At 35.7% G+C, this 20,670-nt stretch overlaps 1 protein-coding gene across 2 annotated transcripts; it reads right to left on the bottom strand.

The window, feature by feature from the left end:
• Positions 1 to 16,726: 16,726 nt before the first annotated feature.
• LOC137244149 (uncharacterized) lies at positions 16,727 to 19,632 on the bottom strand. Of its 2 annotated transcripts, none has more exons than XM_067772752.1 (3): positions 18,802 to 19,632; positions 18,666 to 18,733; positions 16,727 to 18,534 (listed from the first exon to the last, which is right to left on the bottom strand). In XM_067772752.1, the coding sequence occupies exons 1-3, from the start codon at positions 19,250 to 19,252 to the stop codon at positions 18,511 to 18,513; spliced, it is 543 nt and encodes a 180-aa protein (XP_067628853.1). In that variant the 5' UTR covers positions 19,253 to 19,632; the 3' UTR covers positions 16,727 to 18,510. The 2 variants fall into 2 exon arrangements, with proteins under 2 accessions (XP_067628853.1, XP_067628844.1); XM_067772743.1 differs by having other exon boundaries at positions 16,728 to 18,537; positions 18,802 to 19,627.
• Between the last annotated feature and the right edge of the window lie 1,038 nt (positions 19,633 to 20,670).

The raw sequence follows: 20,670 nt of genomic DNA, 5'->3' as shown, positions 1-20,670 counted from the left end.
GTAAATTTATTGGAGGGGGATCAGGGCGAAAGGATAATTTAATTTTGTGCAAGTAGAAGCCTTCAGAGGAAAAAAGTTTAATTTTGGCAAGGAAGATCCCTCTAAGCGTGGCGCACAAATGGAAAATTTTACCCTAAAATTGAATACAAAGTTATTTTACTGAATTGCATATGGCTTAAGTGTTTTTTATGCTTTTATTTGATAGCAGATGTTGCTGTAGGCGGTGTGACCGTGTTATCAATGCCTTTTTGACTTCCTGCTGTGAAATCTTGCATACGCTTCCAACAATATTTAGCAAACTTAACATAAAAAAAGATTAGGGATTAACAAACAAGTGCTCCCAATTTTCTTACACGACCAACTTACAGTCACGACAGGCAGATCGATCTCCTCCTCAGCAGGTACTAATGCCCGATTTTTCTGCATTGCACTCCAGCCGAAATGTAAACCAATTATCGTAGGAATCATAACAATCGTTGGCAAATAACGCTTGAAAAAATTACCATTCGTTCCTAGTTTCGGAGTCATTTTCTTTTACCTAATTGAAAGTTCAGCAAAAGTTTTTGCAAAATAAATTACGTTAAATTTTAACAGCTGTTGAGATAAAGAAAAAAAACAAAAACAAGAGCTGTGTTTATTAAGTTGAAGAAGGCAGAGTTACTACAAAAATTATAATAGGTCGTGATCCCTCTGGGAACAATTAATGGTAGACACCATGGGATATAGCTTTAACTTGCAGTCTATTCGCTTTGTTTACCCTAGTATTCAATGAAAGCTTCCATGAAATTATTCTCTAAGGCGAAATGATCCTACCTTAAAATTATGTTTACGTCTAATATTTCTTCCTTCTATTAAGTTAGGCCACTCTAAGCAACAACAACATTCCCGCTCATGGCCGCGCCGCGCAGTGCCGCTAAATGTATATTTTTGCATTAGAATACATGCAAAGAATATTTTGCCGCGCAGTGCAGCTCAGTGTGTCCATAGCTTTAAGGCGGGTTCATAGAACGCTTTGGTAGCTTCAAAGGAAATAAAGCGGTACGGCTTTTCAGTGTTACCTCATGATGATGTCAATTCGTCAAAGCGAAGCATCGTGAACAGTAAATCCGACTTTAAGCCGGAGTCATTGGTGCCGTATGTCGTATCGCTGTATCCGTATCCCTAACGTAATCAGCTGTTTATCGTTACGACGGTAAACCATAACCCAATTGGTTGGCTACGATATGGTTACGACCTTAGCGGCACCAATAATCGATTGCATTGATTCTCATAAGGTTGGTCGAATCAGCTGTTAAAAGATTACCGATACGGTTACCGATAAAGCACCAATGTCTCCAGCTTTAAAGCCATGTCTCATACAACTTTGGCGATGCGTGGCGTCTTAAATGTTTGACGCGCCTCAACGCTGGGACCTAACCTTTTTCAGTGAATTGATATCTGATTTATAGAGCTGGATTCGATTAGATTTTTTGAAAAATCGATTTTTTCGATTTGATTCTAAGAAAAAATCGAGTCGAAAAAAGTTGATTGCTGCTTGTTTGCCCGGTTTCACCGTTCGCCAGCTTCTTCCTCTCTCGTTAGCTGGCTCTAACTCGCACATCAAGGGGCACCACTTGGCCCTCCCATCGGAGTGGGATTATTAGTGTATTTGATGCTGAAATATCATTATTTTTTGAGCTTTTTCAAATTAATTTATAGTAGTAGTACCTCGGGTATACCTATCGGCAGGCTCGCCGAGAGGGGAGGAGGAATGGGGGGATTCCCCCGGACCCGGCGTTTCTGATAGGCCCGCGATTTAGAGGTACTAAGACATTTTTTTAATTCAGGAGAGTCTTTAGTTGTTCCATGTGCAATTTTTAAGCCGAATTTCAAAAGCAACGAATATCTGCATTTCGTTTTAATATTATAGTGAAGTGGGATAAACATTTTGAAAAATCCTTTTCCTTAAAATTTAGGAATAAATATTTCATTTGGCAGCTGGCTCAAAACGCTGTTTATAAATTTGTGCAAAAAACGTGAGGGAAACTACATATCGTTAACTTAATGTGAAAATGTCCTAAGTCACTTTTTACAAATTTTACAGGGGACGAAAAAAATGAATAATTTTTGAAATAACCATTTTTTCAAAACTGTGAATGAGGATACATACCATAGTTGCAATACTTATGAGTGTAGAAGCTTTGAAAAAGATAAATAAAAATCATGTATGCTAACCCAGCAGCTATTTTATCTCACTCATGCTTGCCTATAATGTAATAAACTTTAGTACGAATTACTCTGATTTATCTATTTTGTTCATTCCATATATTCCACTGCGTGATCTTCGGCATAATAGATTATTTATCGAAATAACTCATAAACCGAATTATGAATGAACCTATAACTAGGACTCTACATCTAGCAAATCGATTCATCGAAATAACACTACTATTAATTTTAATAAATATGTAAGTTTAAGCGTGAATTGTTTTCTATTTTTAACTAGTCTGTAAGAAAGCATGTAGTTTTCGACATGTAAGAATTGAAGTAGATTATGGTCAGAGCAAAGCATTTATCAAACACCAAAGGCATGTCTCAACCCAGCCAGCATTTTTTGAAAATTTTGATCAAAAAATATTCAAATATCATACCCTAAGATGATTAAAAACGTTCAAATTTCAAAGCATTTTCTGTTCGAATATTAGCGTATCGTCGGGAGAAAAATGTACCATAAATGTGATTATTCTTGAATAATCATTTATGATTCATATTTCGAAACGCTTTTCATTCATATTTGATATCATTGTAAAATTGAGCTTTAATTGTTTTAGAGTAATATTTGACTGCTTTTCACAGTCATTTTCTGATCATATTCGTGAATATATTTCAATCGTTTTGGTTTAGATTTTTGACTCATTTTTGAATGCGATTATGATGCATTTATTCTTCATATCTCATTCAAAATAAGATACTACATAATAATCTTATTTCATCAGGGGAAGAAAGCATGCGGAAGTGAGCTATTTGAACCACAGGTCACTCGCAAACAAACTTGACCGATATTCACCTGCGACTACAACATCCAACATCAGCTATGATCGTCAATATCTTAAATTACGATACGGTACGGGATGTTGAAGACATATGCAGGTACATATGTCAAGAGAGTTTCACTTACCTGGTCAAATAGCTCACAACTTTTGTATTGTCCAACTATTATGTATTATCTGGAAGGTGGAGAAATGGTTGGGGAAATCTTCGGGCATGAGCAGCATTTGCATTAAATTGTCTTGAAGAATGTCTTAATAATAAAAATTTTATATACATATTTTTTCTGAACTTCATGATTGAAAAAATGTGTGTATGTGAAAAAAATAAGTTTTTCAATGAAAAGTAAAATTTTAACAAGTATAAAACTCATTATTCAGTTAACAAATATAGTCAGAAAAGATTCAGAAAGCTGAATTAAAAATGATTATAAATGTTTGATCACCTAAAGTAAACACATTTGATTCAAATATGATTCCAAAATGTGATTGAAAAACTATATTCAGTTTTTGTTCATCGAAAGGTGAGCATATTTGATTATTCTTTTTGTTGACTTTTATGAAATATTAAAATTTAATCATCAAAGGACTTCAAAAATGATTCCAAAACGTGATCGAAAAATGATTTTCAGTTTTTGATCATCAAAGGTATTCATATTTGATTATTTCTTTTGTTCAATTGTATGATAACTCATTATTTAGTCAGAAAGAAGAATCAAATTGTATTTATATGTAGGGAAATTCAAAATTTAATCATCTAAATGCCGTGTGGGAATTGGGTGAATACAATTTCAAGGGGTTGTGTTCGCAACCCTCTCAAGGGGTTGCCAGCGCAATATATAGCTTCCCCAACCCAATTGTTAACCTCACCTAACCGTCGCGAATCCTGTTTCATTGACAGCCGAGCCTCTGGCAAACCCAAGTTCCTCATGGAACTAGGGGATGGGGAGGGTTGGATGGCCTAGAAGGTTTAATGTGGTCATATAAATAAATCGTTCCCGAGATGGTCGGGCTAGTACCTTAATAATGCTTTGTTACCGGAACGTACCGTATCTATGTATATACCCGCAAAGGACCATCAACATAGGTAACACTCCCAAAAACCTCCGGCTAGTATCTTTATCGTTAATACAATAACAACAAATCACGCGCACACAAAGAAATGATTAGTAATTCAGACAGATATTATTGACAGGTTGACTTAGCACATTTACACATCATTGCCCACAGCACGTAAAAATGAAAATATTTTTTTTTTTTTTGTGATCGACGTATTTTGAATTCATGTTTAAAATATAGGATACTTCTCCTATGCTGTCAGTTCTTTTAAGTCCTACAAGCTTATAGGCCCAACTCCAACTATCTCTGGTGTTTGTCAGGGCCGCAGAGAGCCGAGCCGGGCCCCTGGGACAGAACGCGTTTACGGGCCCCCATAAAAATAAACTCAATCCAGTAAAAAAAATAAAATAACATACATACATTTTTCAATTTACATTGTCAGTTTTATTTCATATAAAATAAGATTTACTGGAGCACTTACATAAATGAAATGTTAGATTTCATTGTATGATTTGCTTACATTAACTTTTTCTAAATATGTACATTTTAAGAGGTTGAATCAGCCAAGGAAAACCTTCCGTGCTATTTGGTCTGCGAATATGGAAATTACCGATTCAAAGTATAATCTTCGGGCATTATTCCTATCAGCCAAAATTGCAAGCTCACCCACTCTCGCCGTTCTGCTTGACGTTTTTTTTTTTTCTTTCTCTCAAATAATGCACCTCTCCAATATACCGCGCATTGTCGTACCGGTACACAACATGGCTCTATAGGCAGCATTCTTTTCTAGTTATTTTAACGGGTTGGCTGGTAACCTATCTTGTCAGCAGCGACGGTACCTAATGAGAGAGAAATATGCTGCTAATGTTCGGCCATATCGTCGAAGATTGCTCTTGGTAAGCACTCGTGGGAGCCGAGTTGCTACACTACAGGGATGTGGCCACCTTACCTATTTTTGGATCGACACAGTACACAGCATACTCGACCTCTTCTGACAATTTGTAACCATCGGTATACACTTGTATAATTTTCGCACCCTTGCACCAACCCTCTGACTCTGTTGTAGCCCCAAGATCTTTATCGAGGCTCAGGTACGATATAATGTAGAGGCTATGGACATATGGCCTGCATTTAAACTGCATCCAATGCTGCCGTCAAGGTACTTTTTTGTGTGGCTGTCCAACAAACAAATATGGACTTGATGATTGCCCAATTAGAGAGTTTGGGCTATAGCATCCCACTTAATGCATATAGTGCAGCGGAGGTATCCTTCTCTTCCACATTGAGTTTCCGCGACAACTTACTATCCAACAGTATAATGCCTGTAATAGTAAACAGCGGAAGTATTTCTTATTGGGCGCTGCTAAAAATCAAATGTTACTAACCTGTTGAAGCGCGCCTGTAAATATTCCAAACAGTTTGGATTAAAAAACAAATGATATACATATGTACCGTATTGGCAAAGGAATGGCAACAAAAAAGACAATTTACAAAGCGAGCAACGGGACATTCATATGGCTGAGTGGATATAGGCATCTGCCTTAACACCAGGAAGAGGTACGAATGTTGGAGATTTCGAGTTCAGCTTCCGAATTAAGCAAGCTGATAAAGTAGTGAAATTCAGAAACGTGTGTAAGTAATCATCGCTACGTGTAAATTTTATAATTATACCTTTCATGAACATGAAATGGTATATTAACCTTGGTCCGATGTTTGTAACGTTGAGAAATATAGAAGATAGACTCACCATTAAGTATACCGAATTGATCAGGGCGACGACCTGAGTTGATATAGACATGTCCGTCTGTCCGTCCGTCTGTCTGTTTGAACGCAAACTAGTCCCTCAAATTTTGAGATATCTCAATGAAATTTGGCACAGGGATGTATTATTGTATTATATTAGACATTTCTCGGATCCGGTAGGATAGGATGACTATAACATATATCTCACATACAACCGATCGTTCAGATAAGACGATTTTGGTCATTCCTGCCGCAATTTAGAAACTATAAACGAGAAACTGTGATATATATTCTAATATATCATAGAAGATATCCTGAAAAAATCACTTTGATCGAGGAATATATAGCTATATCCCATACCAATTTTGGCCATTTCTCCCTTAATTTAGAAAGTATAAACGTGAAACTCGGTGATATATATTTTAATATATCATAGATTTTCTGAAAAAATCACTTTGATCGGAGCTATATATAGTATATATCTCATACAACCGATCGTTCAGATAGAAAGATTTGTCGCAATTTCTCCCTTAATTTCCAATATAAAAACGTTAAACTTGGTGATATTTATTCTAATATATCATAGAATATTTCATGAAAACATCACTGCGATTGGAGCTATATATAATATATATCCAATACAACCGATCGTTCAGATAGAAAGATTTTTAGCCATTTCTCCCTTAATTTCCAATATAAAAACATTAACTTTGGTGATATTTATTCTAATATATCATAGAAGATTTCCTGAAAAAATCACTTTGATCGGAGCTATATGTATATAGTATATAACTATCCCATACAACCGATCGTTCAGATAGAAATATTTTGGCCATTTCTCCCTTAGTTTCCAATATAAAAACGTGAAACTTGGTGATATATATTCTAATATATCATAGAAGATTTCCTGTTAAAATCATTTCGATCGGAGCTATATATAATATTGTAACGAATTTACTTGCAAATTCTCTTATTTGCCCTTTTGCTAAGTTCGTATCACTAAACTGTTGAATAAATAACTCCAATATTGAATAATGGAAAAATGGCCTTTATTAAAGTACTTCACAATAACACTTATACTTTGCAACTAGCTTGCTTAACAACCAAACTGATTGATAGTTCAAATGAAACTCTACTATTGCCCGGCAGATTGCGTGCTTAATCAATAACTGCTTGATAGCTCAACTCAAACTGAATTCCAGCGCCTCTACATTTGCTGCCTTTTATACTCTCTGATTTCAACGTTCGCATCTTCTAGGCGCTTCCAGAATCTACTAGTTGCCATCAGCTCTCAAACTTCTCAGCTGTAACTACAACTGCACGATTTTATAGCTTCTCTCATTGCATACTTTCAGGATTATCTCAGATATATGCATGTGTTTGTGCATTGATTCTCCGCTGCTCGTATACGTATATGGTACATATGTGTAGACGCAATTATTGTTTCGTTTATGTAGATACATAATGATTGAATTATTGATGTGAATTCACGTCACTGCTTAGCATCGGCTTAGAGATAGCAGCACCCCTTAGTTTTGCTAATTCGTAACACTGCCCTCCACCTAAGTCTGATCGTCCCGATCAGACAAATCTCCCGATCTAAACGTCGCTAGCATCTCCAAATGTACCACTCTTCTACTCCGTGGTTTCTCAATGCTTTGTATGCGGTAGATGGTATCACTGATCTTCTTCACAACCTTGTACGGGCCTTCCCAACTGCACCGAAATTTGGCTGGAACACTTTTCCGCCGGTGAGGGTTGTTTAACAGTACCAAATCTCCCTCCAAGAAACCTTCCGAATTTTTGTTTTCATTGTACCTGCGTTTCATCTTACTACTCATTATTCTTGATCGTTCCCTCGCACTCTGTTGTTTGGCCAATGAACTTCTTCGCAGAGCTTGCACTTGACGGATTGACTTTGCATCATCATTATCGTCTGGAAGTTTCACAGCAGTAATGCGCGCTGGCTTGAAACCACCCTTGCATTCTTTCTGAAAAATTCTTTTAGTCATTTTAGTGCGTCCATTAGGGTTTGTCGATACCGGTCTTTTTCTCGCAGGTACTTTTAATTTCGCTTTATTTGGCCCATTCGATCCATCAACCTTTTCTTTTGACTTTCGTGGCCTTTGTCGAGTCTTCTCCACCATTACTCGATTACTACTGAACCCTTTCTCCAACTTGAAGTTAAGTGGTATATCCTAGTTCTCATAACACATCACCCTTCTCTGCATATCGATCTTGATGTCATGGTCAACCAAGAAGTCCACTCCCAATATTACTTCTTCAACGATCTTCGCCACAACGAATTTGTGTAGAACCGCGACCTTTCCAATCAGGACTTCACATATCACTTCTCCCTGAACTTGGTTATACTCGCCAGTGACCGTACGCAACATTGCTCCAGGAGAAAAACCCTGTTGACCAAGTCAGATCGGATCAAGGAATGAGATGCGCCCGTATCTACAGTCAGTACACGTTCTTTACCATCCACATTCCCTCTGACGGTAAGACTGCTCGATTTTCTACCAATTTGCAGCACAGATATCACAGGGAATTCAATAGCTGGATCTAGCTCTCGATCTCTACCTTTTACTCGCTCTTGCTCATCTCCTCCAGCTTTGCGTTTACGGCCACCCACATTGTTGGAACTATTAGGACCAAGATCGCAATGATGTGCAATGTGACCGGACTTCCCGCATTTGAAGCATTTGATAACTTTTGCGATCCCTTCAGCGCCTCCAATAATGCGTCTACCCACTCTGGCCTTTCTACTTCCACACGGCGTGCTTTGAAAACTGGCTTACACAGAAGCGACGCTGTTTCCTGAATCAGAGCTTGTGACACCGTTTCTGCGAATGTTGGCTTTGGGTTTGCGTATGTAGCTCGCTTTGTTTCGACGTCCCGTATGCCATTTATAAAGATTTGAATTTTTATCCTTTCAGTGTATTCCACAGGTGCGTCCGCATTCGCTAAATGTGCTAGCCTTTCAATATCCGACGCAAACTCTTGCAATGTTTCACCAGGCCTTTGGAAGCGGTTCAGCAACTCCATTTATTATATCTGTCTCCTATGCTCAGTTCCATATCGTCTCTCTAGAGCGCTCATCAATGTTTCGTAGTTGTTCCGCTCTCCCTCGGGAATAGTCTGTAGGATTTCAGCAGCAGATCCTTTCAATGCCACGAATAGTGCAGCTACTTTATCTTCAGCACTTCAGTTGTTCACTGCTGCGGTCTTCTCAAACTGAATCTTAAACACCTGGAAAGGAACAGAACCATCAAAGGATGGTGTTTTTACCTTTGGATTGCTTGCTGAAACAGCTGGGCGATTTAATTGCAACTGCTCCATACGACCCTTCATATTATCGACTTCTGCTTGAAATTGAGCGATTTTTGCATCCTGCGCTTCCAGTTTTGATGATACCCTTGCTTCCTGTTCTAACAGTTGCGAAGATATGCGAGATTCTTGTGCTTTCAACTGCTCAGCCATATATGTCTTCTGTTCTTCTAACTGTGTTTCCATCTTAGATGTTATGCGTGTCTCCTGCGATTCCAGTTGAGATGCAATACTTGTCTTCTGTTCTTCCAGTTGTGATGCCAGTTGAGATGTTATTTCTGTCTTTTGCGATTCCAGTTGGGATGACATTTGCGACGACATTTCTGAAATGCGTGCCTCCTGTGCTTCCATTTGGGATGATATTTGCGACGACATTGATGTTACTGTCGATGTTTGTGCAGATATTGCAGCCAATATCGTGTTGAAGTCTGTGCTGGTAACTGTCTGCGATGTTTCGCTTTTCTCTTCAATTTTTGTTGTTGTTTCGTCGCCATCAAGATGAAAGACATATTCTTCCACGTTAATTCCTTCTGTTTCCATTGCCTCTCTTAGTCTTGCCTGAAGTTCGAGTTTATTGCCGGTTGTATTCAATCCACGTGCTTCCAACTCCTTTTTCAGTTGCTGGGTCCCTAATCTTGCAAATCCTCTTATTTGCCCTTTTGCTAAGTTCGTATCACTAAACTGTTGAATAAATAACTCTAATATTGAATAAAGGAAAATGGCCTTTATTAAAGTACTTCACAATAACACTTATACTTTGCAACTAGCTTACTTAACAACCAAACTGATTGATAGTTCAAATGAAACTCTACTATTGCCCGACAGATTGCGTGCTTAATCAATAACTGCTTGATAGCTCAACTCAAACTGAATTCCAGCGCCTCTACATTTGCTGCCTTTTGTACTCTCTGATTTCAACGTTCGCATCTTCTAGGCGTTTCCAGAATCTACTAGTTGCCATTAGCTCTCAAACTTCTCAGCTGTAACTACAATTTCACGATTTTATAGCTTCTCTCTTTGCATACTTTCAGGAGTATCTCAGATATATGCATGTGTTTGTGCATTGATTCTCCGCTGCTCGTATACGTATATGGGACATATGTGTAGAAGCAATTATTGTTTCGTTTATGTAGATACATAATGATTGAATTATTGATGTGAATTCACGTCACTGCTTAGCATTGGCTTAGAGATAGCAGCACCCCTTAGTTTTGCTAATATTCGTAACAATATATATCCCATACAACCGATCGTTCATATAAGGGGGTTTTTTGCCATTTTTTTTATATATATCTTAAAATCGTTTAGGTATGTACATCTGTTCACTATATATTTCTTATCTTATACAGTGCATTATTTGGAGATTACGAATGGGATAAGATTATTGTTCAGCCCCATTCATGAAAGGTATGAAGTCTTCGGCACAGCCGAAGAGAGTCCCGTCCTTACTTCTTTTTCTCTAATATCAATAACATAATTTCTAAATATTTGGTGCTTTTCTTTTCTTGTAGGATTATTTCTTCCACCTTAGGCCTAGTCCGATTCGGGATCTTATATCTCCTAGTAAATGATACTAGATAGATTTTTTCCGTTTTTAGCTGCTATACCAACTCCAGATGCCCAGTCATGTACATCCCCAAACGCCTGATTCATTAGAAAGCTAATTATTGAAAGACATCTGCCACTTATGATGACTAAATCGTTATATGCATACGCCGTGAGTTTGACTGCTCCTCTTTCAAATCGTCTAAGTAATTGATTGATGATCAGTGTCCACATCATGGTGATACTACCCGCTCCCGCGGTGTTCTTCGCTTAGATCCCATTGTGGCGTGATCATTTTGCAACTTAGCATGCAGCAGATTCAATTTATTTTAATTTAATTTAATGGATATACGTCAATCAAGTTGAGACCGTCGATGTTCCCACCTTTTGAGGAATTATTGAAAGCTCCGGCAATGTCAAGAAGAACACCTAGGATATACTCCTAGTGTCGCAGGGCTTTCTCTATATTCATGACCAATTTATGCAATGCAGTATCGACTGACTTGCCTTTGGTGTAAGCATGTTGTACTGAAGGGAATAATGATTCATTCATATTTGACTTTATGTATACATCTATTAATCTCTCAAGGTTGTGAGTAATAAAGATGTCAAGCTAATAGGCCTTGTAGTCTTTCGGGTGCATATAACTAACTGGTTCTTCTGGTTTTCGGTATGAAGACCCTCCAAAAGTGCGGCACGTTGTACAGTTTGTTTCTTCTAAGCCATTGTTCTTCTCTTACGGAAAACGATTTAAATATATTAAATAATCCTGTTCATTAACCTTGTCTGTTGTTGGGGACAATATTCACAATTATCTCCTTAATTTATTCCCAGAAAATAAGAGTTTGTTATTTGTATAAAAGAATTTAAAATTCATCTACTTAAAAAGCTTATTCCCAAAGTGTATTCATTTTTAAACCATTGCATAGAATCAGAATACATATTGTTCAAAATTGCCAAACTTTAAGGGCTAAAACCATACATGTTAAATTCCAATTAGAGTTAGTAATTTATGCAATTGGTTTATATTCTCTAATTCATTAAACAATTAGAAATAGTTCAACTAATTCCCATTAGATAATTGAAATTTTTTTTCTAATGGTAAATCTAATTGCAATTAGTTGCCATTAGCAAAAGAAATTGGTTTACCTTTACAATTAGAAATCTAATTGACTTCTGCTAATACAATTAGATATTCAATTAGCTCGAATTAGAATCAATTATTTATATTTATTTACATCATTATTCGTTCACTTCAATCATTCTTTGAAAAAAATGTATCTTTATCAAAATAATTGATTCTAATTCGAGCTAATTGAATATCTAATTGCATTAGCAGAAGTCAATTAGATTTCTAATTGTAAAAGTAAACCAATTTTTTTTGCTAATGGCAACTAATTGCAATTAGATTTACCATTAGAAAAAAAATTTCAATTATCTAATGGGAATTAGTTGAACTATTTCTAATTGTTTAATGAATTAGAGAATTTCGCAAATGAAGGTTAATTAGCAATCATTAGCATTATCTAATCATTACTTAACATCTATGGCTAAAACCATTATAATACGAGCCTTTTTATTGAATGTAGTAAAGTATATAAATTTGAATAATATTGAAAAAATATCGTTAGCTTAATGTGAAAATGCGCTAAGTTACTTTTTACAAATTTTACAGGAGACGAAAAAAATGAATAATTTTTGAAATAACCATTTTATTCAAAACTGTGTGCAATACTTATGAGTGTAGAAGCTTTGAAAAAGATAAACAAAAATCATGTATGCCAACCCAGCAGCTATTTTATCTCACTCATGCTTGCCTATAATGTAATAAACTTTATTACGAATTACTCTGATTTATCTAATTTGTTCATTCCATATATTCCACTGCGTGATCTTCGGCATAATAGATTTTTTATCGAAATAACTCATAAAGCGAATTATGAATGAACCTATAACTAGGACTCTACATCTAGCAAATCGATTCATCGAAATAACACTACTATTAATTTTAATAAATATGTAAGTTTAAGCGTGAATTGTTTTCTATTTTTAACTAGTCTGTAAGAAAGCATGTAGTTTTCGACATGTAAGAATTGAAGTAGATTATGGTCAGAGCAAAGCATTTATCAAACACCAAAGGCATGTCTCAATTGGGTGAATACAATTTCAAGGGGTTGTGTTCGCAACCCTCTCAAGGGGTTGCCAGCGCAATATATAGCTTATCCAACCCAATTGTTAACCTCACCTAGCCGTCGCGAATCCTGTTTCATTGACAGCCGAGGCTCTGGCGAACCCAGGTTCCTCATGGAACTAGGGGGTGGGGAAGGCGGGATGGCCTAGAAGATTTAATGTGGTCATATAAATAAATCGTTCCCGAGATGGTCGGGCAAGTACCTTAATAATGCTTTGTTACCGAAACGTACCGTATCATCAACATAGGTAACACTCCCAAAAGCCGTCGGGTAGTATCTTTATCGTTAATACAACAACAACAAATCATGCGCGTACAAAGAAATGACTAGTAATTCAGATTGATATTATTGACAGGTTGACTTAGCACATTTTTTTTTAAAGAGCTGACGACTTAGCACATTTACACATAATTGCCCACAGCACGTAAAAATTTAAAATTAAAATATTTTTTTTTGTGATCGACGTATTTTGAATTCATGTTTAAAACTGCATTAAAAAACAATTTTTGAAAAAAAGTGACTTAGCACATTTTCACATTAAGCTAACGATATGTATATTAGATCAACGCAAGAAAGTCGAGTAGTTTGCTATTATCGTTGATGCTACGCCTGAACTAGTCACGTTGATTAGACTACGTTCATTTTGCGCTACCTCCATTTCAATTCGAAAGTAACAAATTTTAAAATTCAAGAACGGTTTTTGGCTTTCCTGGATTGTAACTACAGCTTACGATATCTTCTCGAACAAAAGCGAGATTTTCGAGACCCGAGAAATTGCCACGTTTTGTGTTGAATCCGTTTTGGCAAGACAGTTAAATTTTGATATTATAAAAAATTTTGCAGCGAAAAAGGCAAGAAAAGCCGCTCTTTGATATCCGAACCTTCTATATTGAATAATTAAAATTTCTAATCATCATTATATTTACCAGAAATGTACTAAAATGTTACCAAATAACTAGAAAAGAGTATTTAAAACAACACGTGGCTGTTAAAAGAGAATTTTATTTGCACTTTACAATAAAACAGTATAAATAGTAAATATTCTGTGTTAATTTTATTTTCAGCTCTTAGTCCAAAAATCATTTAGTTGATGTTGCAAACATTTCTTTGATGTAATCCATCAATAATGATTCATGAATGAAACGTCATCAATTTAAATAATCAAATGTATTAGTAGATGTTTTATAGGGGGCCCGTAAATTGTTTAGTACCGGGCCCGGATTTTCTCTCTACGGCCCTACCTATCGGCACCCGTATTTGGAAGCAGTCGAAGGGGGAGGACTCCAGCAAGAAGACTTGATCTCCCTTGGAGTCAGTTATGTTGAAACAGGGATGCTGGCGTGATTTGTTCTGCAACGCCAAAACCGTCTAGGCGGTTTAGCGCTAATCGAAGTCACCAAAACAATGGCGCATAGTCATGGTGTATGGTTCTAAATAAAGTCGAAACTATTTTATTTTGACTATGAATATGAGCCAGTGAAGTTAAATTTTATAAAAAATTACAATAAATAATTTTCTGCCCATTTTGATTAAACAACATTAAATTGTACCTACTATAACTGTAAGATTATCAAAACTTCGAAGGCTAAAAATTGGAACGATTCTAGAAAAAAATCGATTCTTTATTCTTCGAAAAAAGATCGATTAAATCGATTAAAAATCGAATCGAAATCCAGCTCTACTGATTTAATTGATCTAATTTGAATTGCAAAAATGAAAAGTAATTATTTTTGTAAATAAAATATTGCGATTGTAAGCCACAATATACATTTGAACATAAGTATATCAACTTTTAAATAACTATGTTTGATATTCATTTTTGATGTATTAAAAATATCATTCATTGAACATAATTGTATAAATTGTAATCAACCTTTAATATTAAAAAATAAATATTTAATAACCAAGCAAGAAAGCTTTAAGCGATAAATTGTATAACTATACAATTATGATGGAGAGCGACAAATAGCGCATCATCAGCATCATTTGACATGGAACTTAGCAAACTTCCAGCTTTTGTTGCAAGCAAAGCATAAGAAGAATATGTTTTGGATATGAGTGCGTTCAGACTTTGCAAGTATGTACTTCTCTAACCTTTTCCACAATAAAACACTGCATTTTAACATACGAATAGGAGACAAAATATCTTAGCAAATATTTTTATAGTATAGTGGGAGTGTTTATAACAGTCCTTCGAGACATTTTTTATGTGAATGGGCAAGCCGAAATAAGTTTCAACTGCTAAGTCTAAAGTTCTTTTGCGGGTTTTCAGTACGAGTTTAAACTCCAGCTAAAGTAAACTAGAGTTTATGGTTTGTGTATTTACGTGTGTATGCGTAAATGTTAGTTTTAGTACATTTTACTTCGATGCAATTGTGCATTTATTTGACAGGTTTTGCTAAAGTATTCCTCTTTGAGACGGAGCATCTCATTTCACTCCCATAGCAAGACCTATGAAGGGAAGTCCTGAGACTTTAATTCGCATCTGCGTAAAGTTAATACAGCTCATAATTAAATCTGCACTTGAATGTTTCAGAGAACTTTTGTTTCGAATTCTCAAAGGGCCATCGTTATAGCGTGCCTTTTGTGACTTTAAAAGCTTCGAATTAATATCTTTCAAAAAGTATTTCATCCTGCCCTCGATCATTGCACGACCTATTATTATCTCCTCTTAATTAAAGCAGGAGACGGAAAACCCTAGGGCGCGATTGTTGAAGCCAATGATATCGATCTCATCAGCATACTCCGGCAATTGTACGATCTTATAATAGATTGTACAATCGCGGTTTAGACCTGTTGTTAGAATTATCAACGCCAGCATCTTATGGTCGAGACGCGTTCAACGCAGTCTCCTGCATGCCAGTAACATTGCCACAATCACGCGAGATGTTGCGTTTGTAAATATGAAGGAACTTCAGACTTGTCAATTGAAGTTTATTTCGCCTTGCCTATTTACTTACAAAGTTTTCTGAATCACTGTTATAAGCATTCTCACTACACAGGAAATTTACTTGCTAACATATTTTTTGTCCTATTCATTTGTTAAATTGCAGCTTTAACTGTGAAAAATGTAAGAAAAGTTAACAACGAGTGAGGCAAATAATTTCACTGGCTAAGTATGCATGCACTCTTAGCCAAAGCAAATAACAAATTCTTCTTCTTATGCTTTGCCTGCAACAAAACTTAGAAGATGGCTACTTTTTCATGTCAGATGGCGGTATTTCGCGCATGTATATGAACAAGTAAGGAAGGCTAAGTTCGGATGTAACCGAACATTACATACTCAGCTGAGTTGGTTTCGTGGAGTTTCGTAGATGGTTTATAAGTAAGTGGTTTTTAATTCCATATCACATACGTTTGGGAAATATCGACCAAATTGTAGACCAAGGGTGACGTTTTTTGGAACGATTTTCCTTCATCCTTTGTCAAATAAGGGAAAATCATCATGTAGGCAAATTAACCTAGGGTAACCATGGAATGTGTTTGTATGGCATGGGTATCAAATGAAAGGTGTTAATGAGTATTTTAAAAGGGAGGGGCCCTAGATCTATGTATCGCCATAAAGGTGGACCAGGGGTGACTCTATAATTTGTTTGTATTAATGAGGGTTTTAAACTGGAGTGACCCTTAGTTGTATATGTGAAGGCGTTTGCGAGATATCGGCCAAAATGTGGACCAGAGTGACCCAGAACATCATCTGTAGGGTACCGCTAATTTATTTATATATGTAATACCACGAACAGCATTCCTACCAAGATTCCAAGGGCTTTTGATTTCGCCCTGCAGAACTTTTTCATTTTCTTCTACTTAATATGGTAAGTAACACACTAGTGTGATCGTTATTTTTCGTATTTTACTTGGCAAACCCCTTAGATTTATTCCAAATTAGAAAAAAATTATATATAAAAATTTTTAGATCGTTTGCATAATTATTGGGCGTGCCTTGAGTCCACAAAATTTGCTAAAAATGCTATTTTTCTCGCTATGGCTCGCTTTAATTGTTCTTAATTTCAGTAATATTTATTTTATAGAAAAACTTTATTCACAAATATGCTAGGGACATATCTGATGAACAATGTTGCTCTGTATTAGTTTTCTTTAACATTAATATTTAATCCAGAAAAAAACAAATTAAAAAATAACAGCGAAATTTTCACGTATCTTCGCATTCTTTGCCTGATGATTATTTATTTTATTAAATGGTGTAATTATAAAAAGTATTGTAATAAAATCTCCTTCGTGCTCATAGGAAATTGTTTTTGATAGTTTTTGACTACTTGCAATATATATTGTTTTAGTTCCTCGTCTTTTGTGAGCATTGGGTTGTAGTCTTGCATCAATTTCACCGCTCGTTCAGCTGTATCGTTTACCACGTGAATGTCATTAACAATTTGAAGAGTAGTTTTAAAATTACTATCCGCAGGCCATAAACCTGGATAATTTTTCAAAAATGCTGTATTGATTTTAAAGCGAAGAAAAAAATTGTTTGTTTCAGAAGAAATGAACTGATCCATTCCGCTTCCAATAACATGCCTAACATTTAAATTTTGAATTGAGACGCGTTTTACGTCTTCATCTAAAGTCTCACGACTCAATGCCTTCACCATCTCTTTTTTTGACTGAACAGAAACACTGTTATCAAAAAATGCTAAACCCACACATTCAGGACTCAAGTACCATAAGTGCTTTTTAAATTTGTGTAATGCAACTTGAGATATATCAGCATCAATTTTTTTTTAAAAGAATCCAGTTTTTTCAAAAGCTGGAAATCTTTGTATGGTGCTTGTGCAGCAGAAGGGGCAGGTTCTCTGCATATATTGAAAAAATAAAAATACATATACATATTACGTAAAGCTTTCCTATCTTTTACTGCCAAATCAAATTCACGTCGAAATAAAAATATTTTTAAGCAGTATATATGTAGCATTTGCCATCCATCTTGTGTGGTGGACAGCCCCAGGGGCGCGAAAAGTTGCATCGCGAATAGGCGGAGTCTCGCCAAGAAATATTAGTGTTAGCTCAAGAAACTCCCTGTAATCATCTCTTGGCTGTTTAGTTTTGATCGCATCGTTCACAAATTTAATTATTTTATCTTTATCTACTGTTAAATATTTTTTGACATCATTATCTTCCATTCCCGATAATTATTTTGGTTAATATTTCCCCATGTATTTTTAAATTGCTCAAATACTTTTACATTTGGGCTTTCGGGTTTGCTCATCTTAACTTCAAAGGCACTTTTTAATACGACTTCCAAAATGTGGTGACGGCAAGGTAGCCAAAGAAGCTGCTTTTGATGGCTGTGTTCAATAGTCGTACAGGTTCCATTAAAACGGCTGCATTTACAACAGTTGTGTCTAACACCAAGGCTTTTATGATCTTGAAGTCCCCATTCAAATATAGCTTTACAAACAGGAGACGCCTGATCTCTGCCAGTTCCACTTTTAAATGTTGGCACTTCAAGTAGTTGCTCCATACGCCCACATGAAGTTATGATTGGAAGTCTGTCAACTTTTTGATTCCCAGTAAGAGCTGGTAACGGCTTTTCGATCACTGACCTTGCAAACATCCAAAGCGGCTGCAAGTTTTGGAGTCATTATATTTTTAAATCCTCACATTTTTTTGGCTGACGTTGGCTGCTAAAAAAGAATTAACTGTTCTGGTTAAATTTTTGTAAGGTAACCCTGTGTGTTTCAATTATTTCTCATCTACGTTTTATATAGTTTCGGTCTCACGTTTTACTTATAATTTATAACCTTGAACTTACCTCATAGCCAGCAGCAATTTCGCTTAAATCGCACTCCGAACTGCAGGAGGAAAATTCAGCTCTTTCATCTGAATAAAGACAGTACAAATAAATATATGTTATACTATATTAAAACTAATATACAATTCCTTCTTACTAGAAGCAGGTAATGCACAGTCACTCTGTGCTTTCCGTTTTAAATGATTTTGTTGACGTTCTTCCATTCTTTCTTCACTTACTGCTGTTTTGTAATCGATGACATACATATACCCCGGTCTACCTTTCTTTCTTTGATTCTCCAAAAATAATTTTTCCTCTGAATTTTTAATAAGGTTCACTGCATTTGCACTTGCTATATCAAATAAGTCATCTAACTTCGGCGTCCAAGCCTCTTCTCTTTCTCTTAGCGTTTCCGATTTATTTTTAGAATTTTTATTCACTTTCCTCCATGCATTATATAAATCTTCAAGTTTTGTTATGCAGTGTTGCTTGGTTCTAGTGGGAATTCGACCTTTATCCCAAAAAATATTCACTTCTTCGACCACTAATTTAGCACTCTCACGTAAATTTAATTTTACTGCTCGTAAATTAAAAAATAATACCTTCATAACTTCTTTGTTAGAAGGTAGTTTACACCCTCATAACGAAGCAGAAAAATAGCCCAACAAATGAATTTTTTCACGCAAATTTCTTGATGATATGTCTAATTACTTTCAATGCACGACAATATATGAAATGTAGTCGTCGTTAAGTAACAACAAAAATAATATTCTGCTCTGCTACTCAGTAAAAACAAAAATTTTTTAATATAAAGGTATTGCATGCGCGAACTTCGGTGGAAAGCAGCGGAGCGTAACAAAATTCTAGTAGGTCACTTTCACCACACCAAAAACTTTAACACAATTTTTAACATAATTTAAGCACAGAAATACACTGATTGGAGTTTTAGTGAGTAAAAGTTAAAATTCTGAACACATTAGCTGAATAAAAAGTGTACAAATAATTATTAAATAACAAATACAGACAGTGGTAGTTTAACAAATTCTGCTGTGGTAAGTGGTGAATGTGACCTACTAGAATTTTGTGAAGCTTGCCTCACACGATTTTTCGTCTATGCAATGTCTCTATATTATATCGTTTCTGGTAAAAACTAACGGTAAACTGTTGCACTAATTATGTGTTGCAAATAATTATATGAAAATATGTTCGTATGCAAAGAATGCGAAGATATGTGAAAATTTCGTTGAGCAGAGCTCACAGAGTATAATAACTTTGATTGGATAACGGTTGGTTGTACAGTATCGAAAAAAAATTTGATTGAGACATGTCCGTCCGTCCGTTAACACAATAACTTGAGTAAATTTCGAGGTACCTTGATGAGATTTGGTATGTAGGGGCCTGGGCACTCATCTCAGATCGCTATCTAAAATGAACGAAATCGGACTATAACCACGCCAACTTTTTCGATATCGAAAATTTCGAAAAACACAAAAAGTGTGATAATTCATTACCAAAGACGGATAAAGCGATGAAACTGGGTAGGTGAGTTGAACTTATGACGCAGAATAGAAAATTAGTAAAATTTTGGACAATGGGCGTGGCACGACCCACTTTTAAAAGAAGGTAATTAAAAGTGTAATTTGGCAGTCGTTGAAGATATCATTATGAATTTTGGCAGGAACGTTACTCCTATAACTATATGTATGCTAAATAAAAATTTAGCAAAATCGGAGAACGACCACGCCCACATTAAAAAAATTGTTTAAAGTAAAATTTTAACAAAAAATTTAATATCTTTACAGTATATAAGTAAATTATGTCAACATTCAACTCCAGTAATGATATGGTGCAACAAAATACAAAAATAAAAGAACATTTCAAAATGGGCGTGGCTCCGCCCTTTTTCATTTAATTTGTCTAGGATACTTTTAATGCCATAAGTCGAACAAAAATTTACGAATCCTTGTGGAATTTGGTAGGGGCTTAGATTCTAGGACGATAAGTTTTCAGTGAAAAAGGGCGGTTG

The sequence above is a fragment of the Eurosta solidaginis genome, chromosome 1 (genome assembly GCF_040869045.1).
Source record: "Eurosta solidaginis isolate ZX-2024a chromosome 1, ASM4086904v1, whole genome shotgun sequence".
Taxonomy (NCBI): domain Eukaryota; kingdom Metazoa; phylum Arthropoda; class Insecta; order Diptera; family Tephritidae; genus Eurosta; species Eurosta solidaginis.
This window is presented reverse-complemented; position numbering and strand designations above follow the sequence as displayed.

What these genes read in the sequence shown, in the direction of transcription:
- LOC137244149 (XM_067772743.1), bottom strand. Translation starts at nt 19,252, where the DNA reads ATGAAGGTATTATTTTTTAATTTACGAGCAGTAAAATTAAATTTACGT. An exon ending in CTGTGCATTACCTGCTTCTA is followed by an intron (nt 18,734 to 18,801) that starts GTAAGAAGGAAT and finishes GTCTTTATTCAG; the next exon opens with ATGAAAGAGCTGAATTTTCC. An exon ending in AAATTGCTGCTGGCTATGAG is followed by an intron (nt 18,538 to 18,665) that starts GTAAGTTCAAGG and finishes ATTCTTTTTTAG; the next exon opens with CAGCCAACGTCAGCCAAAAA.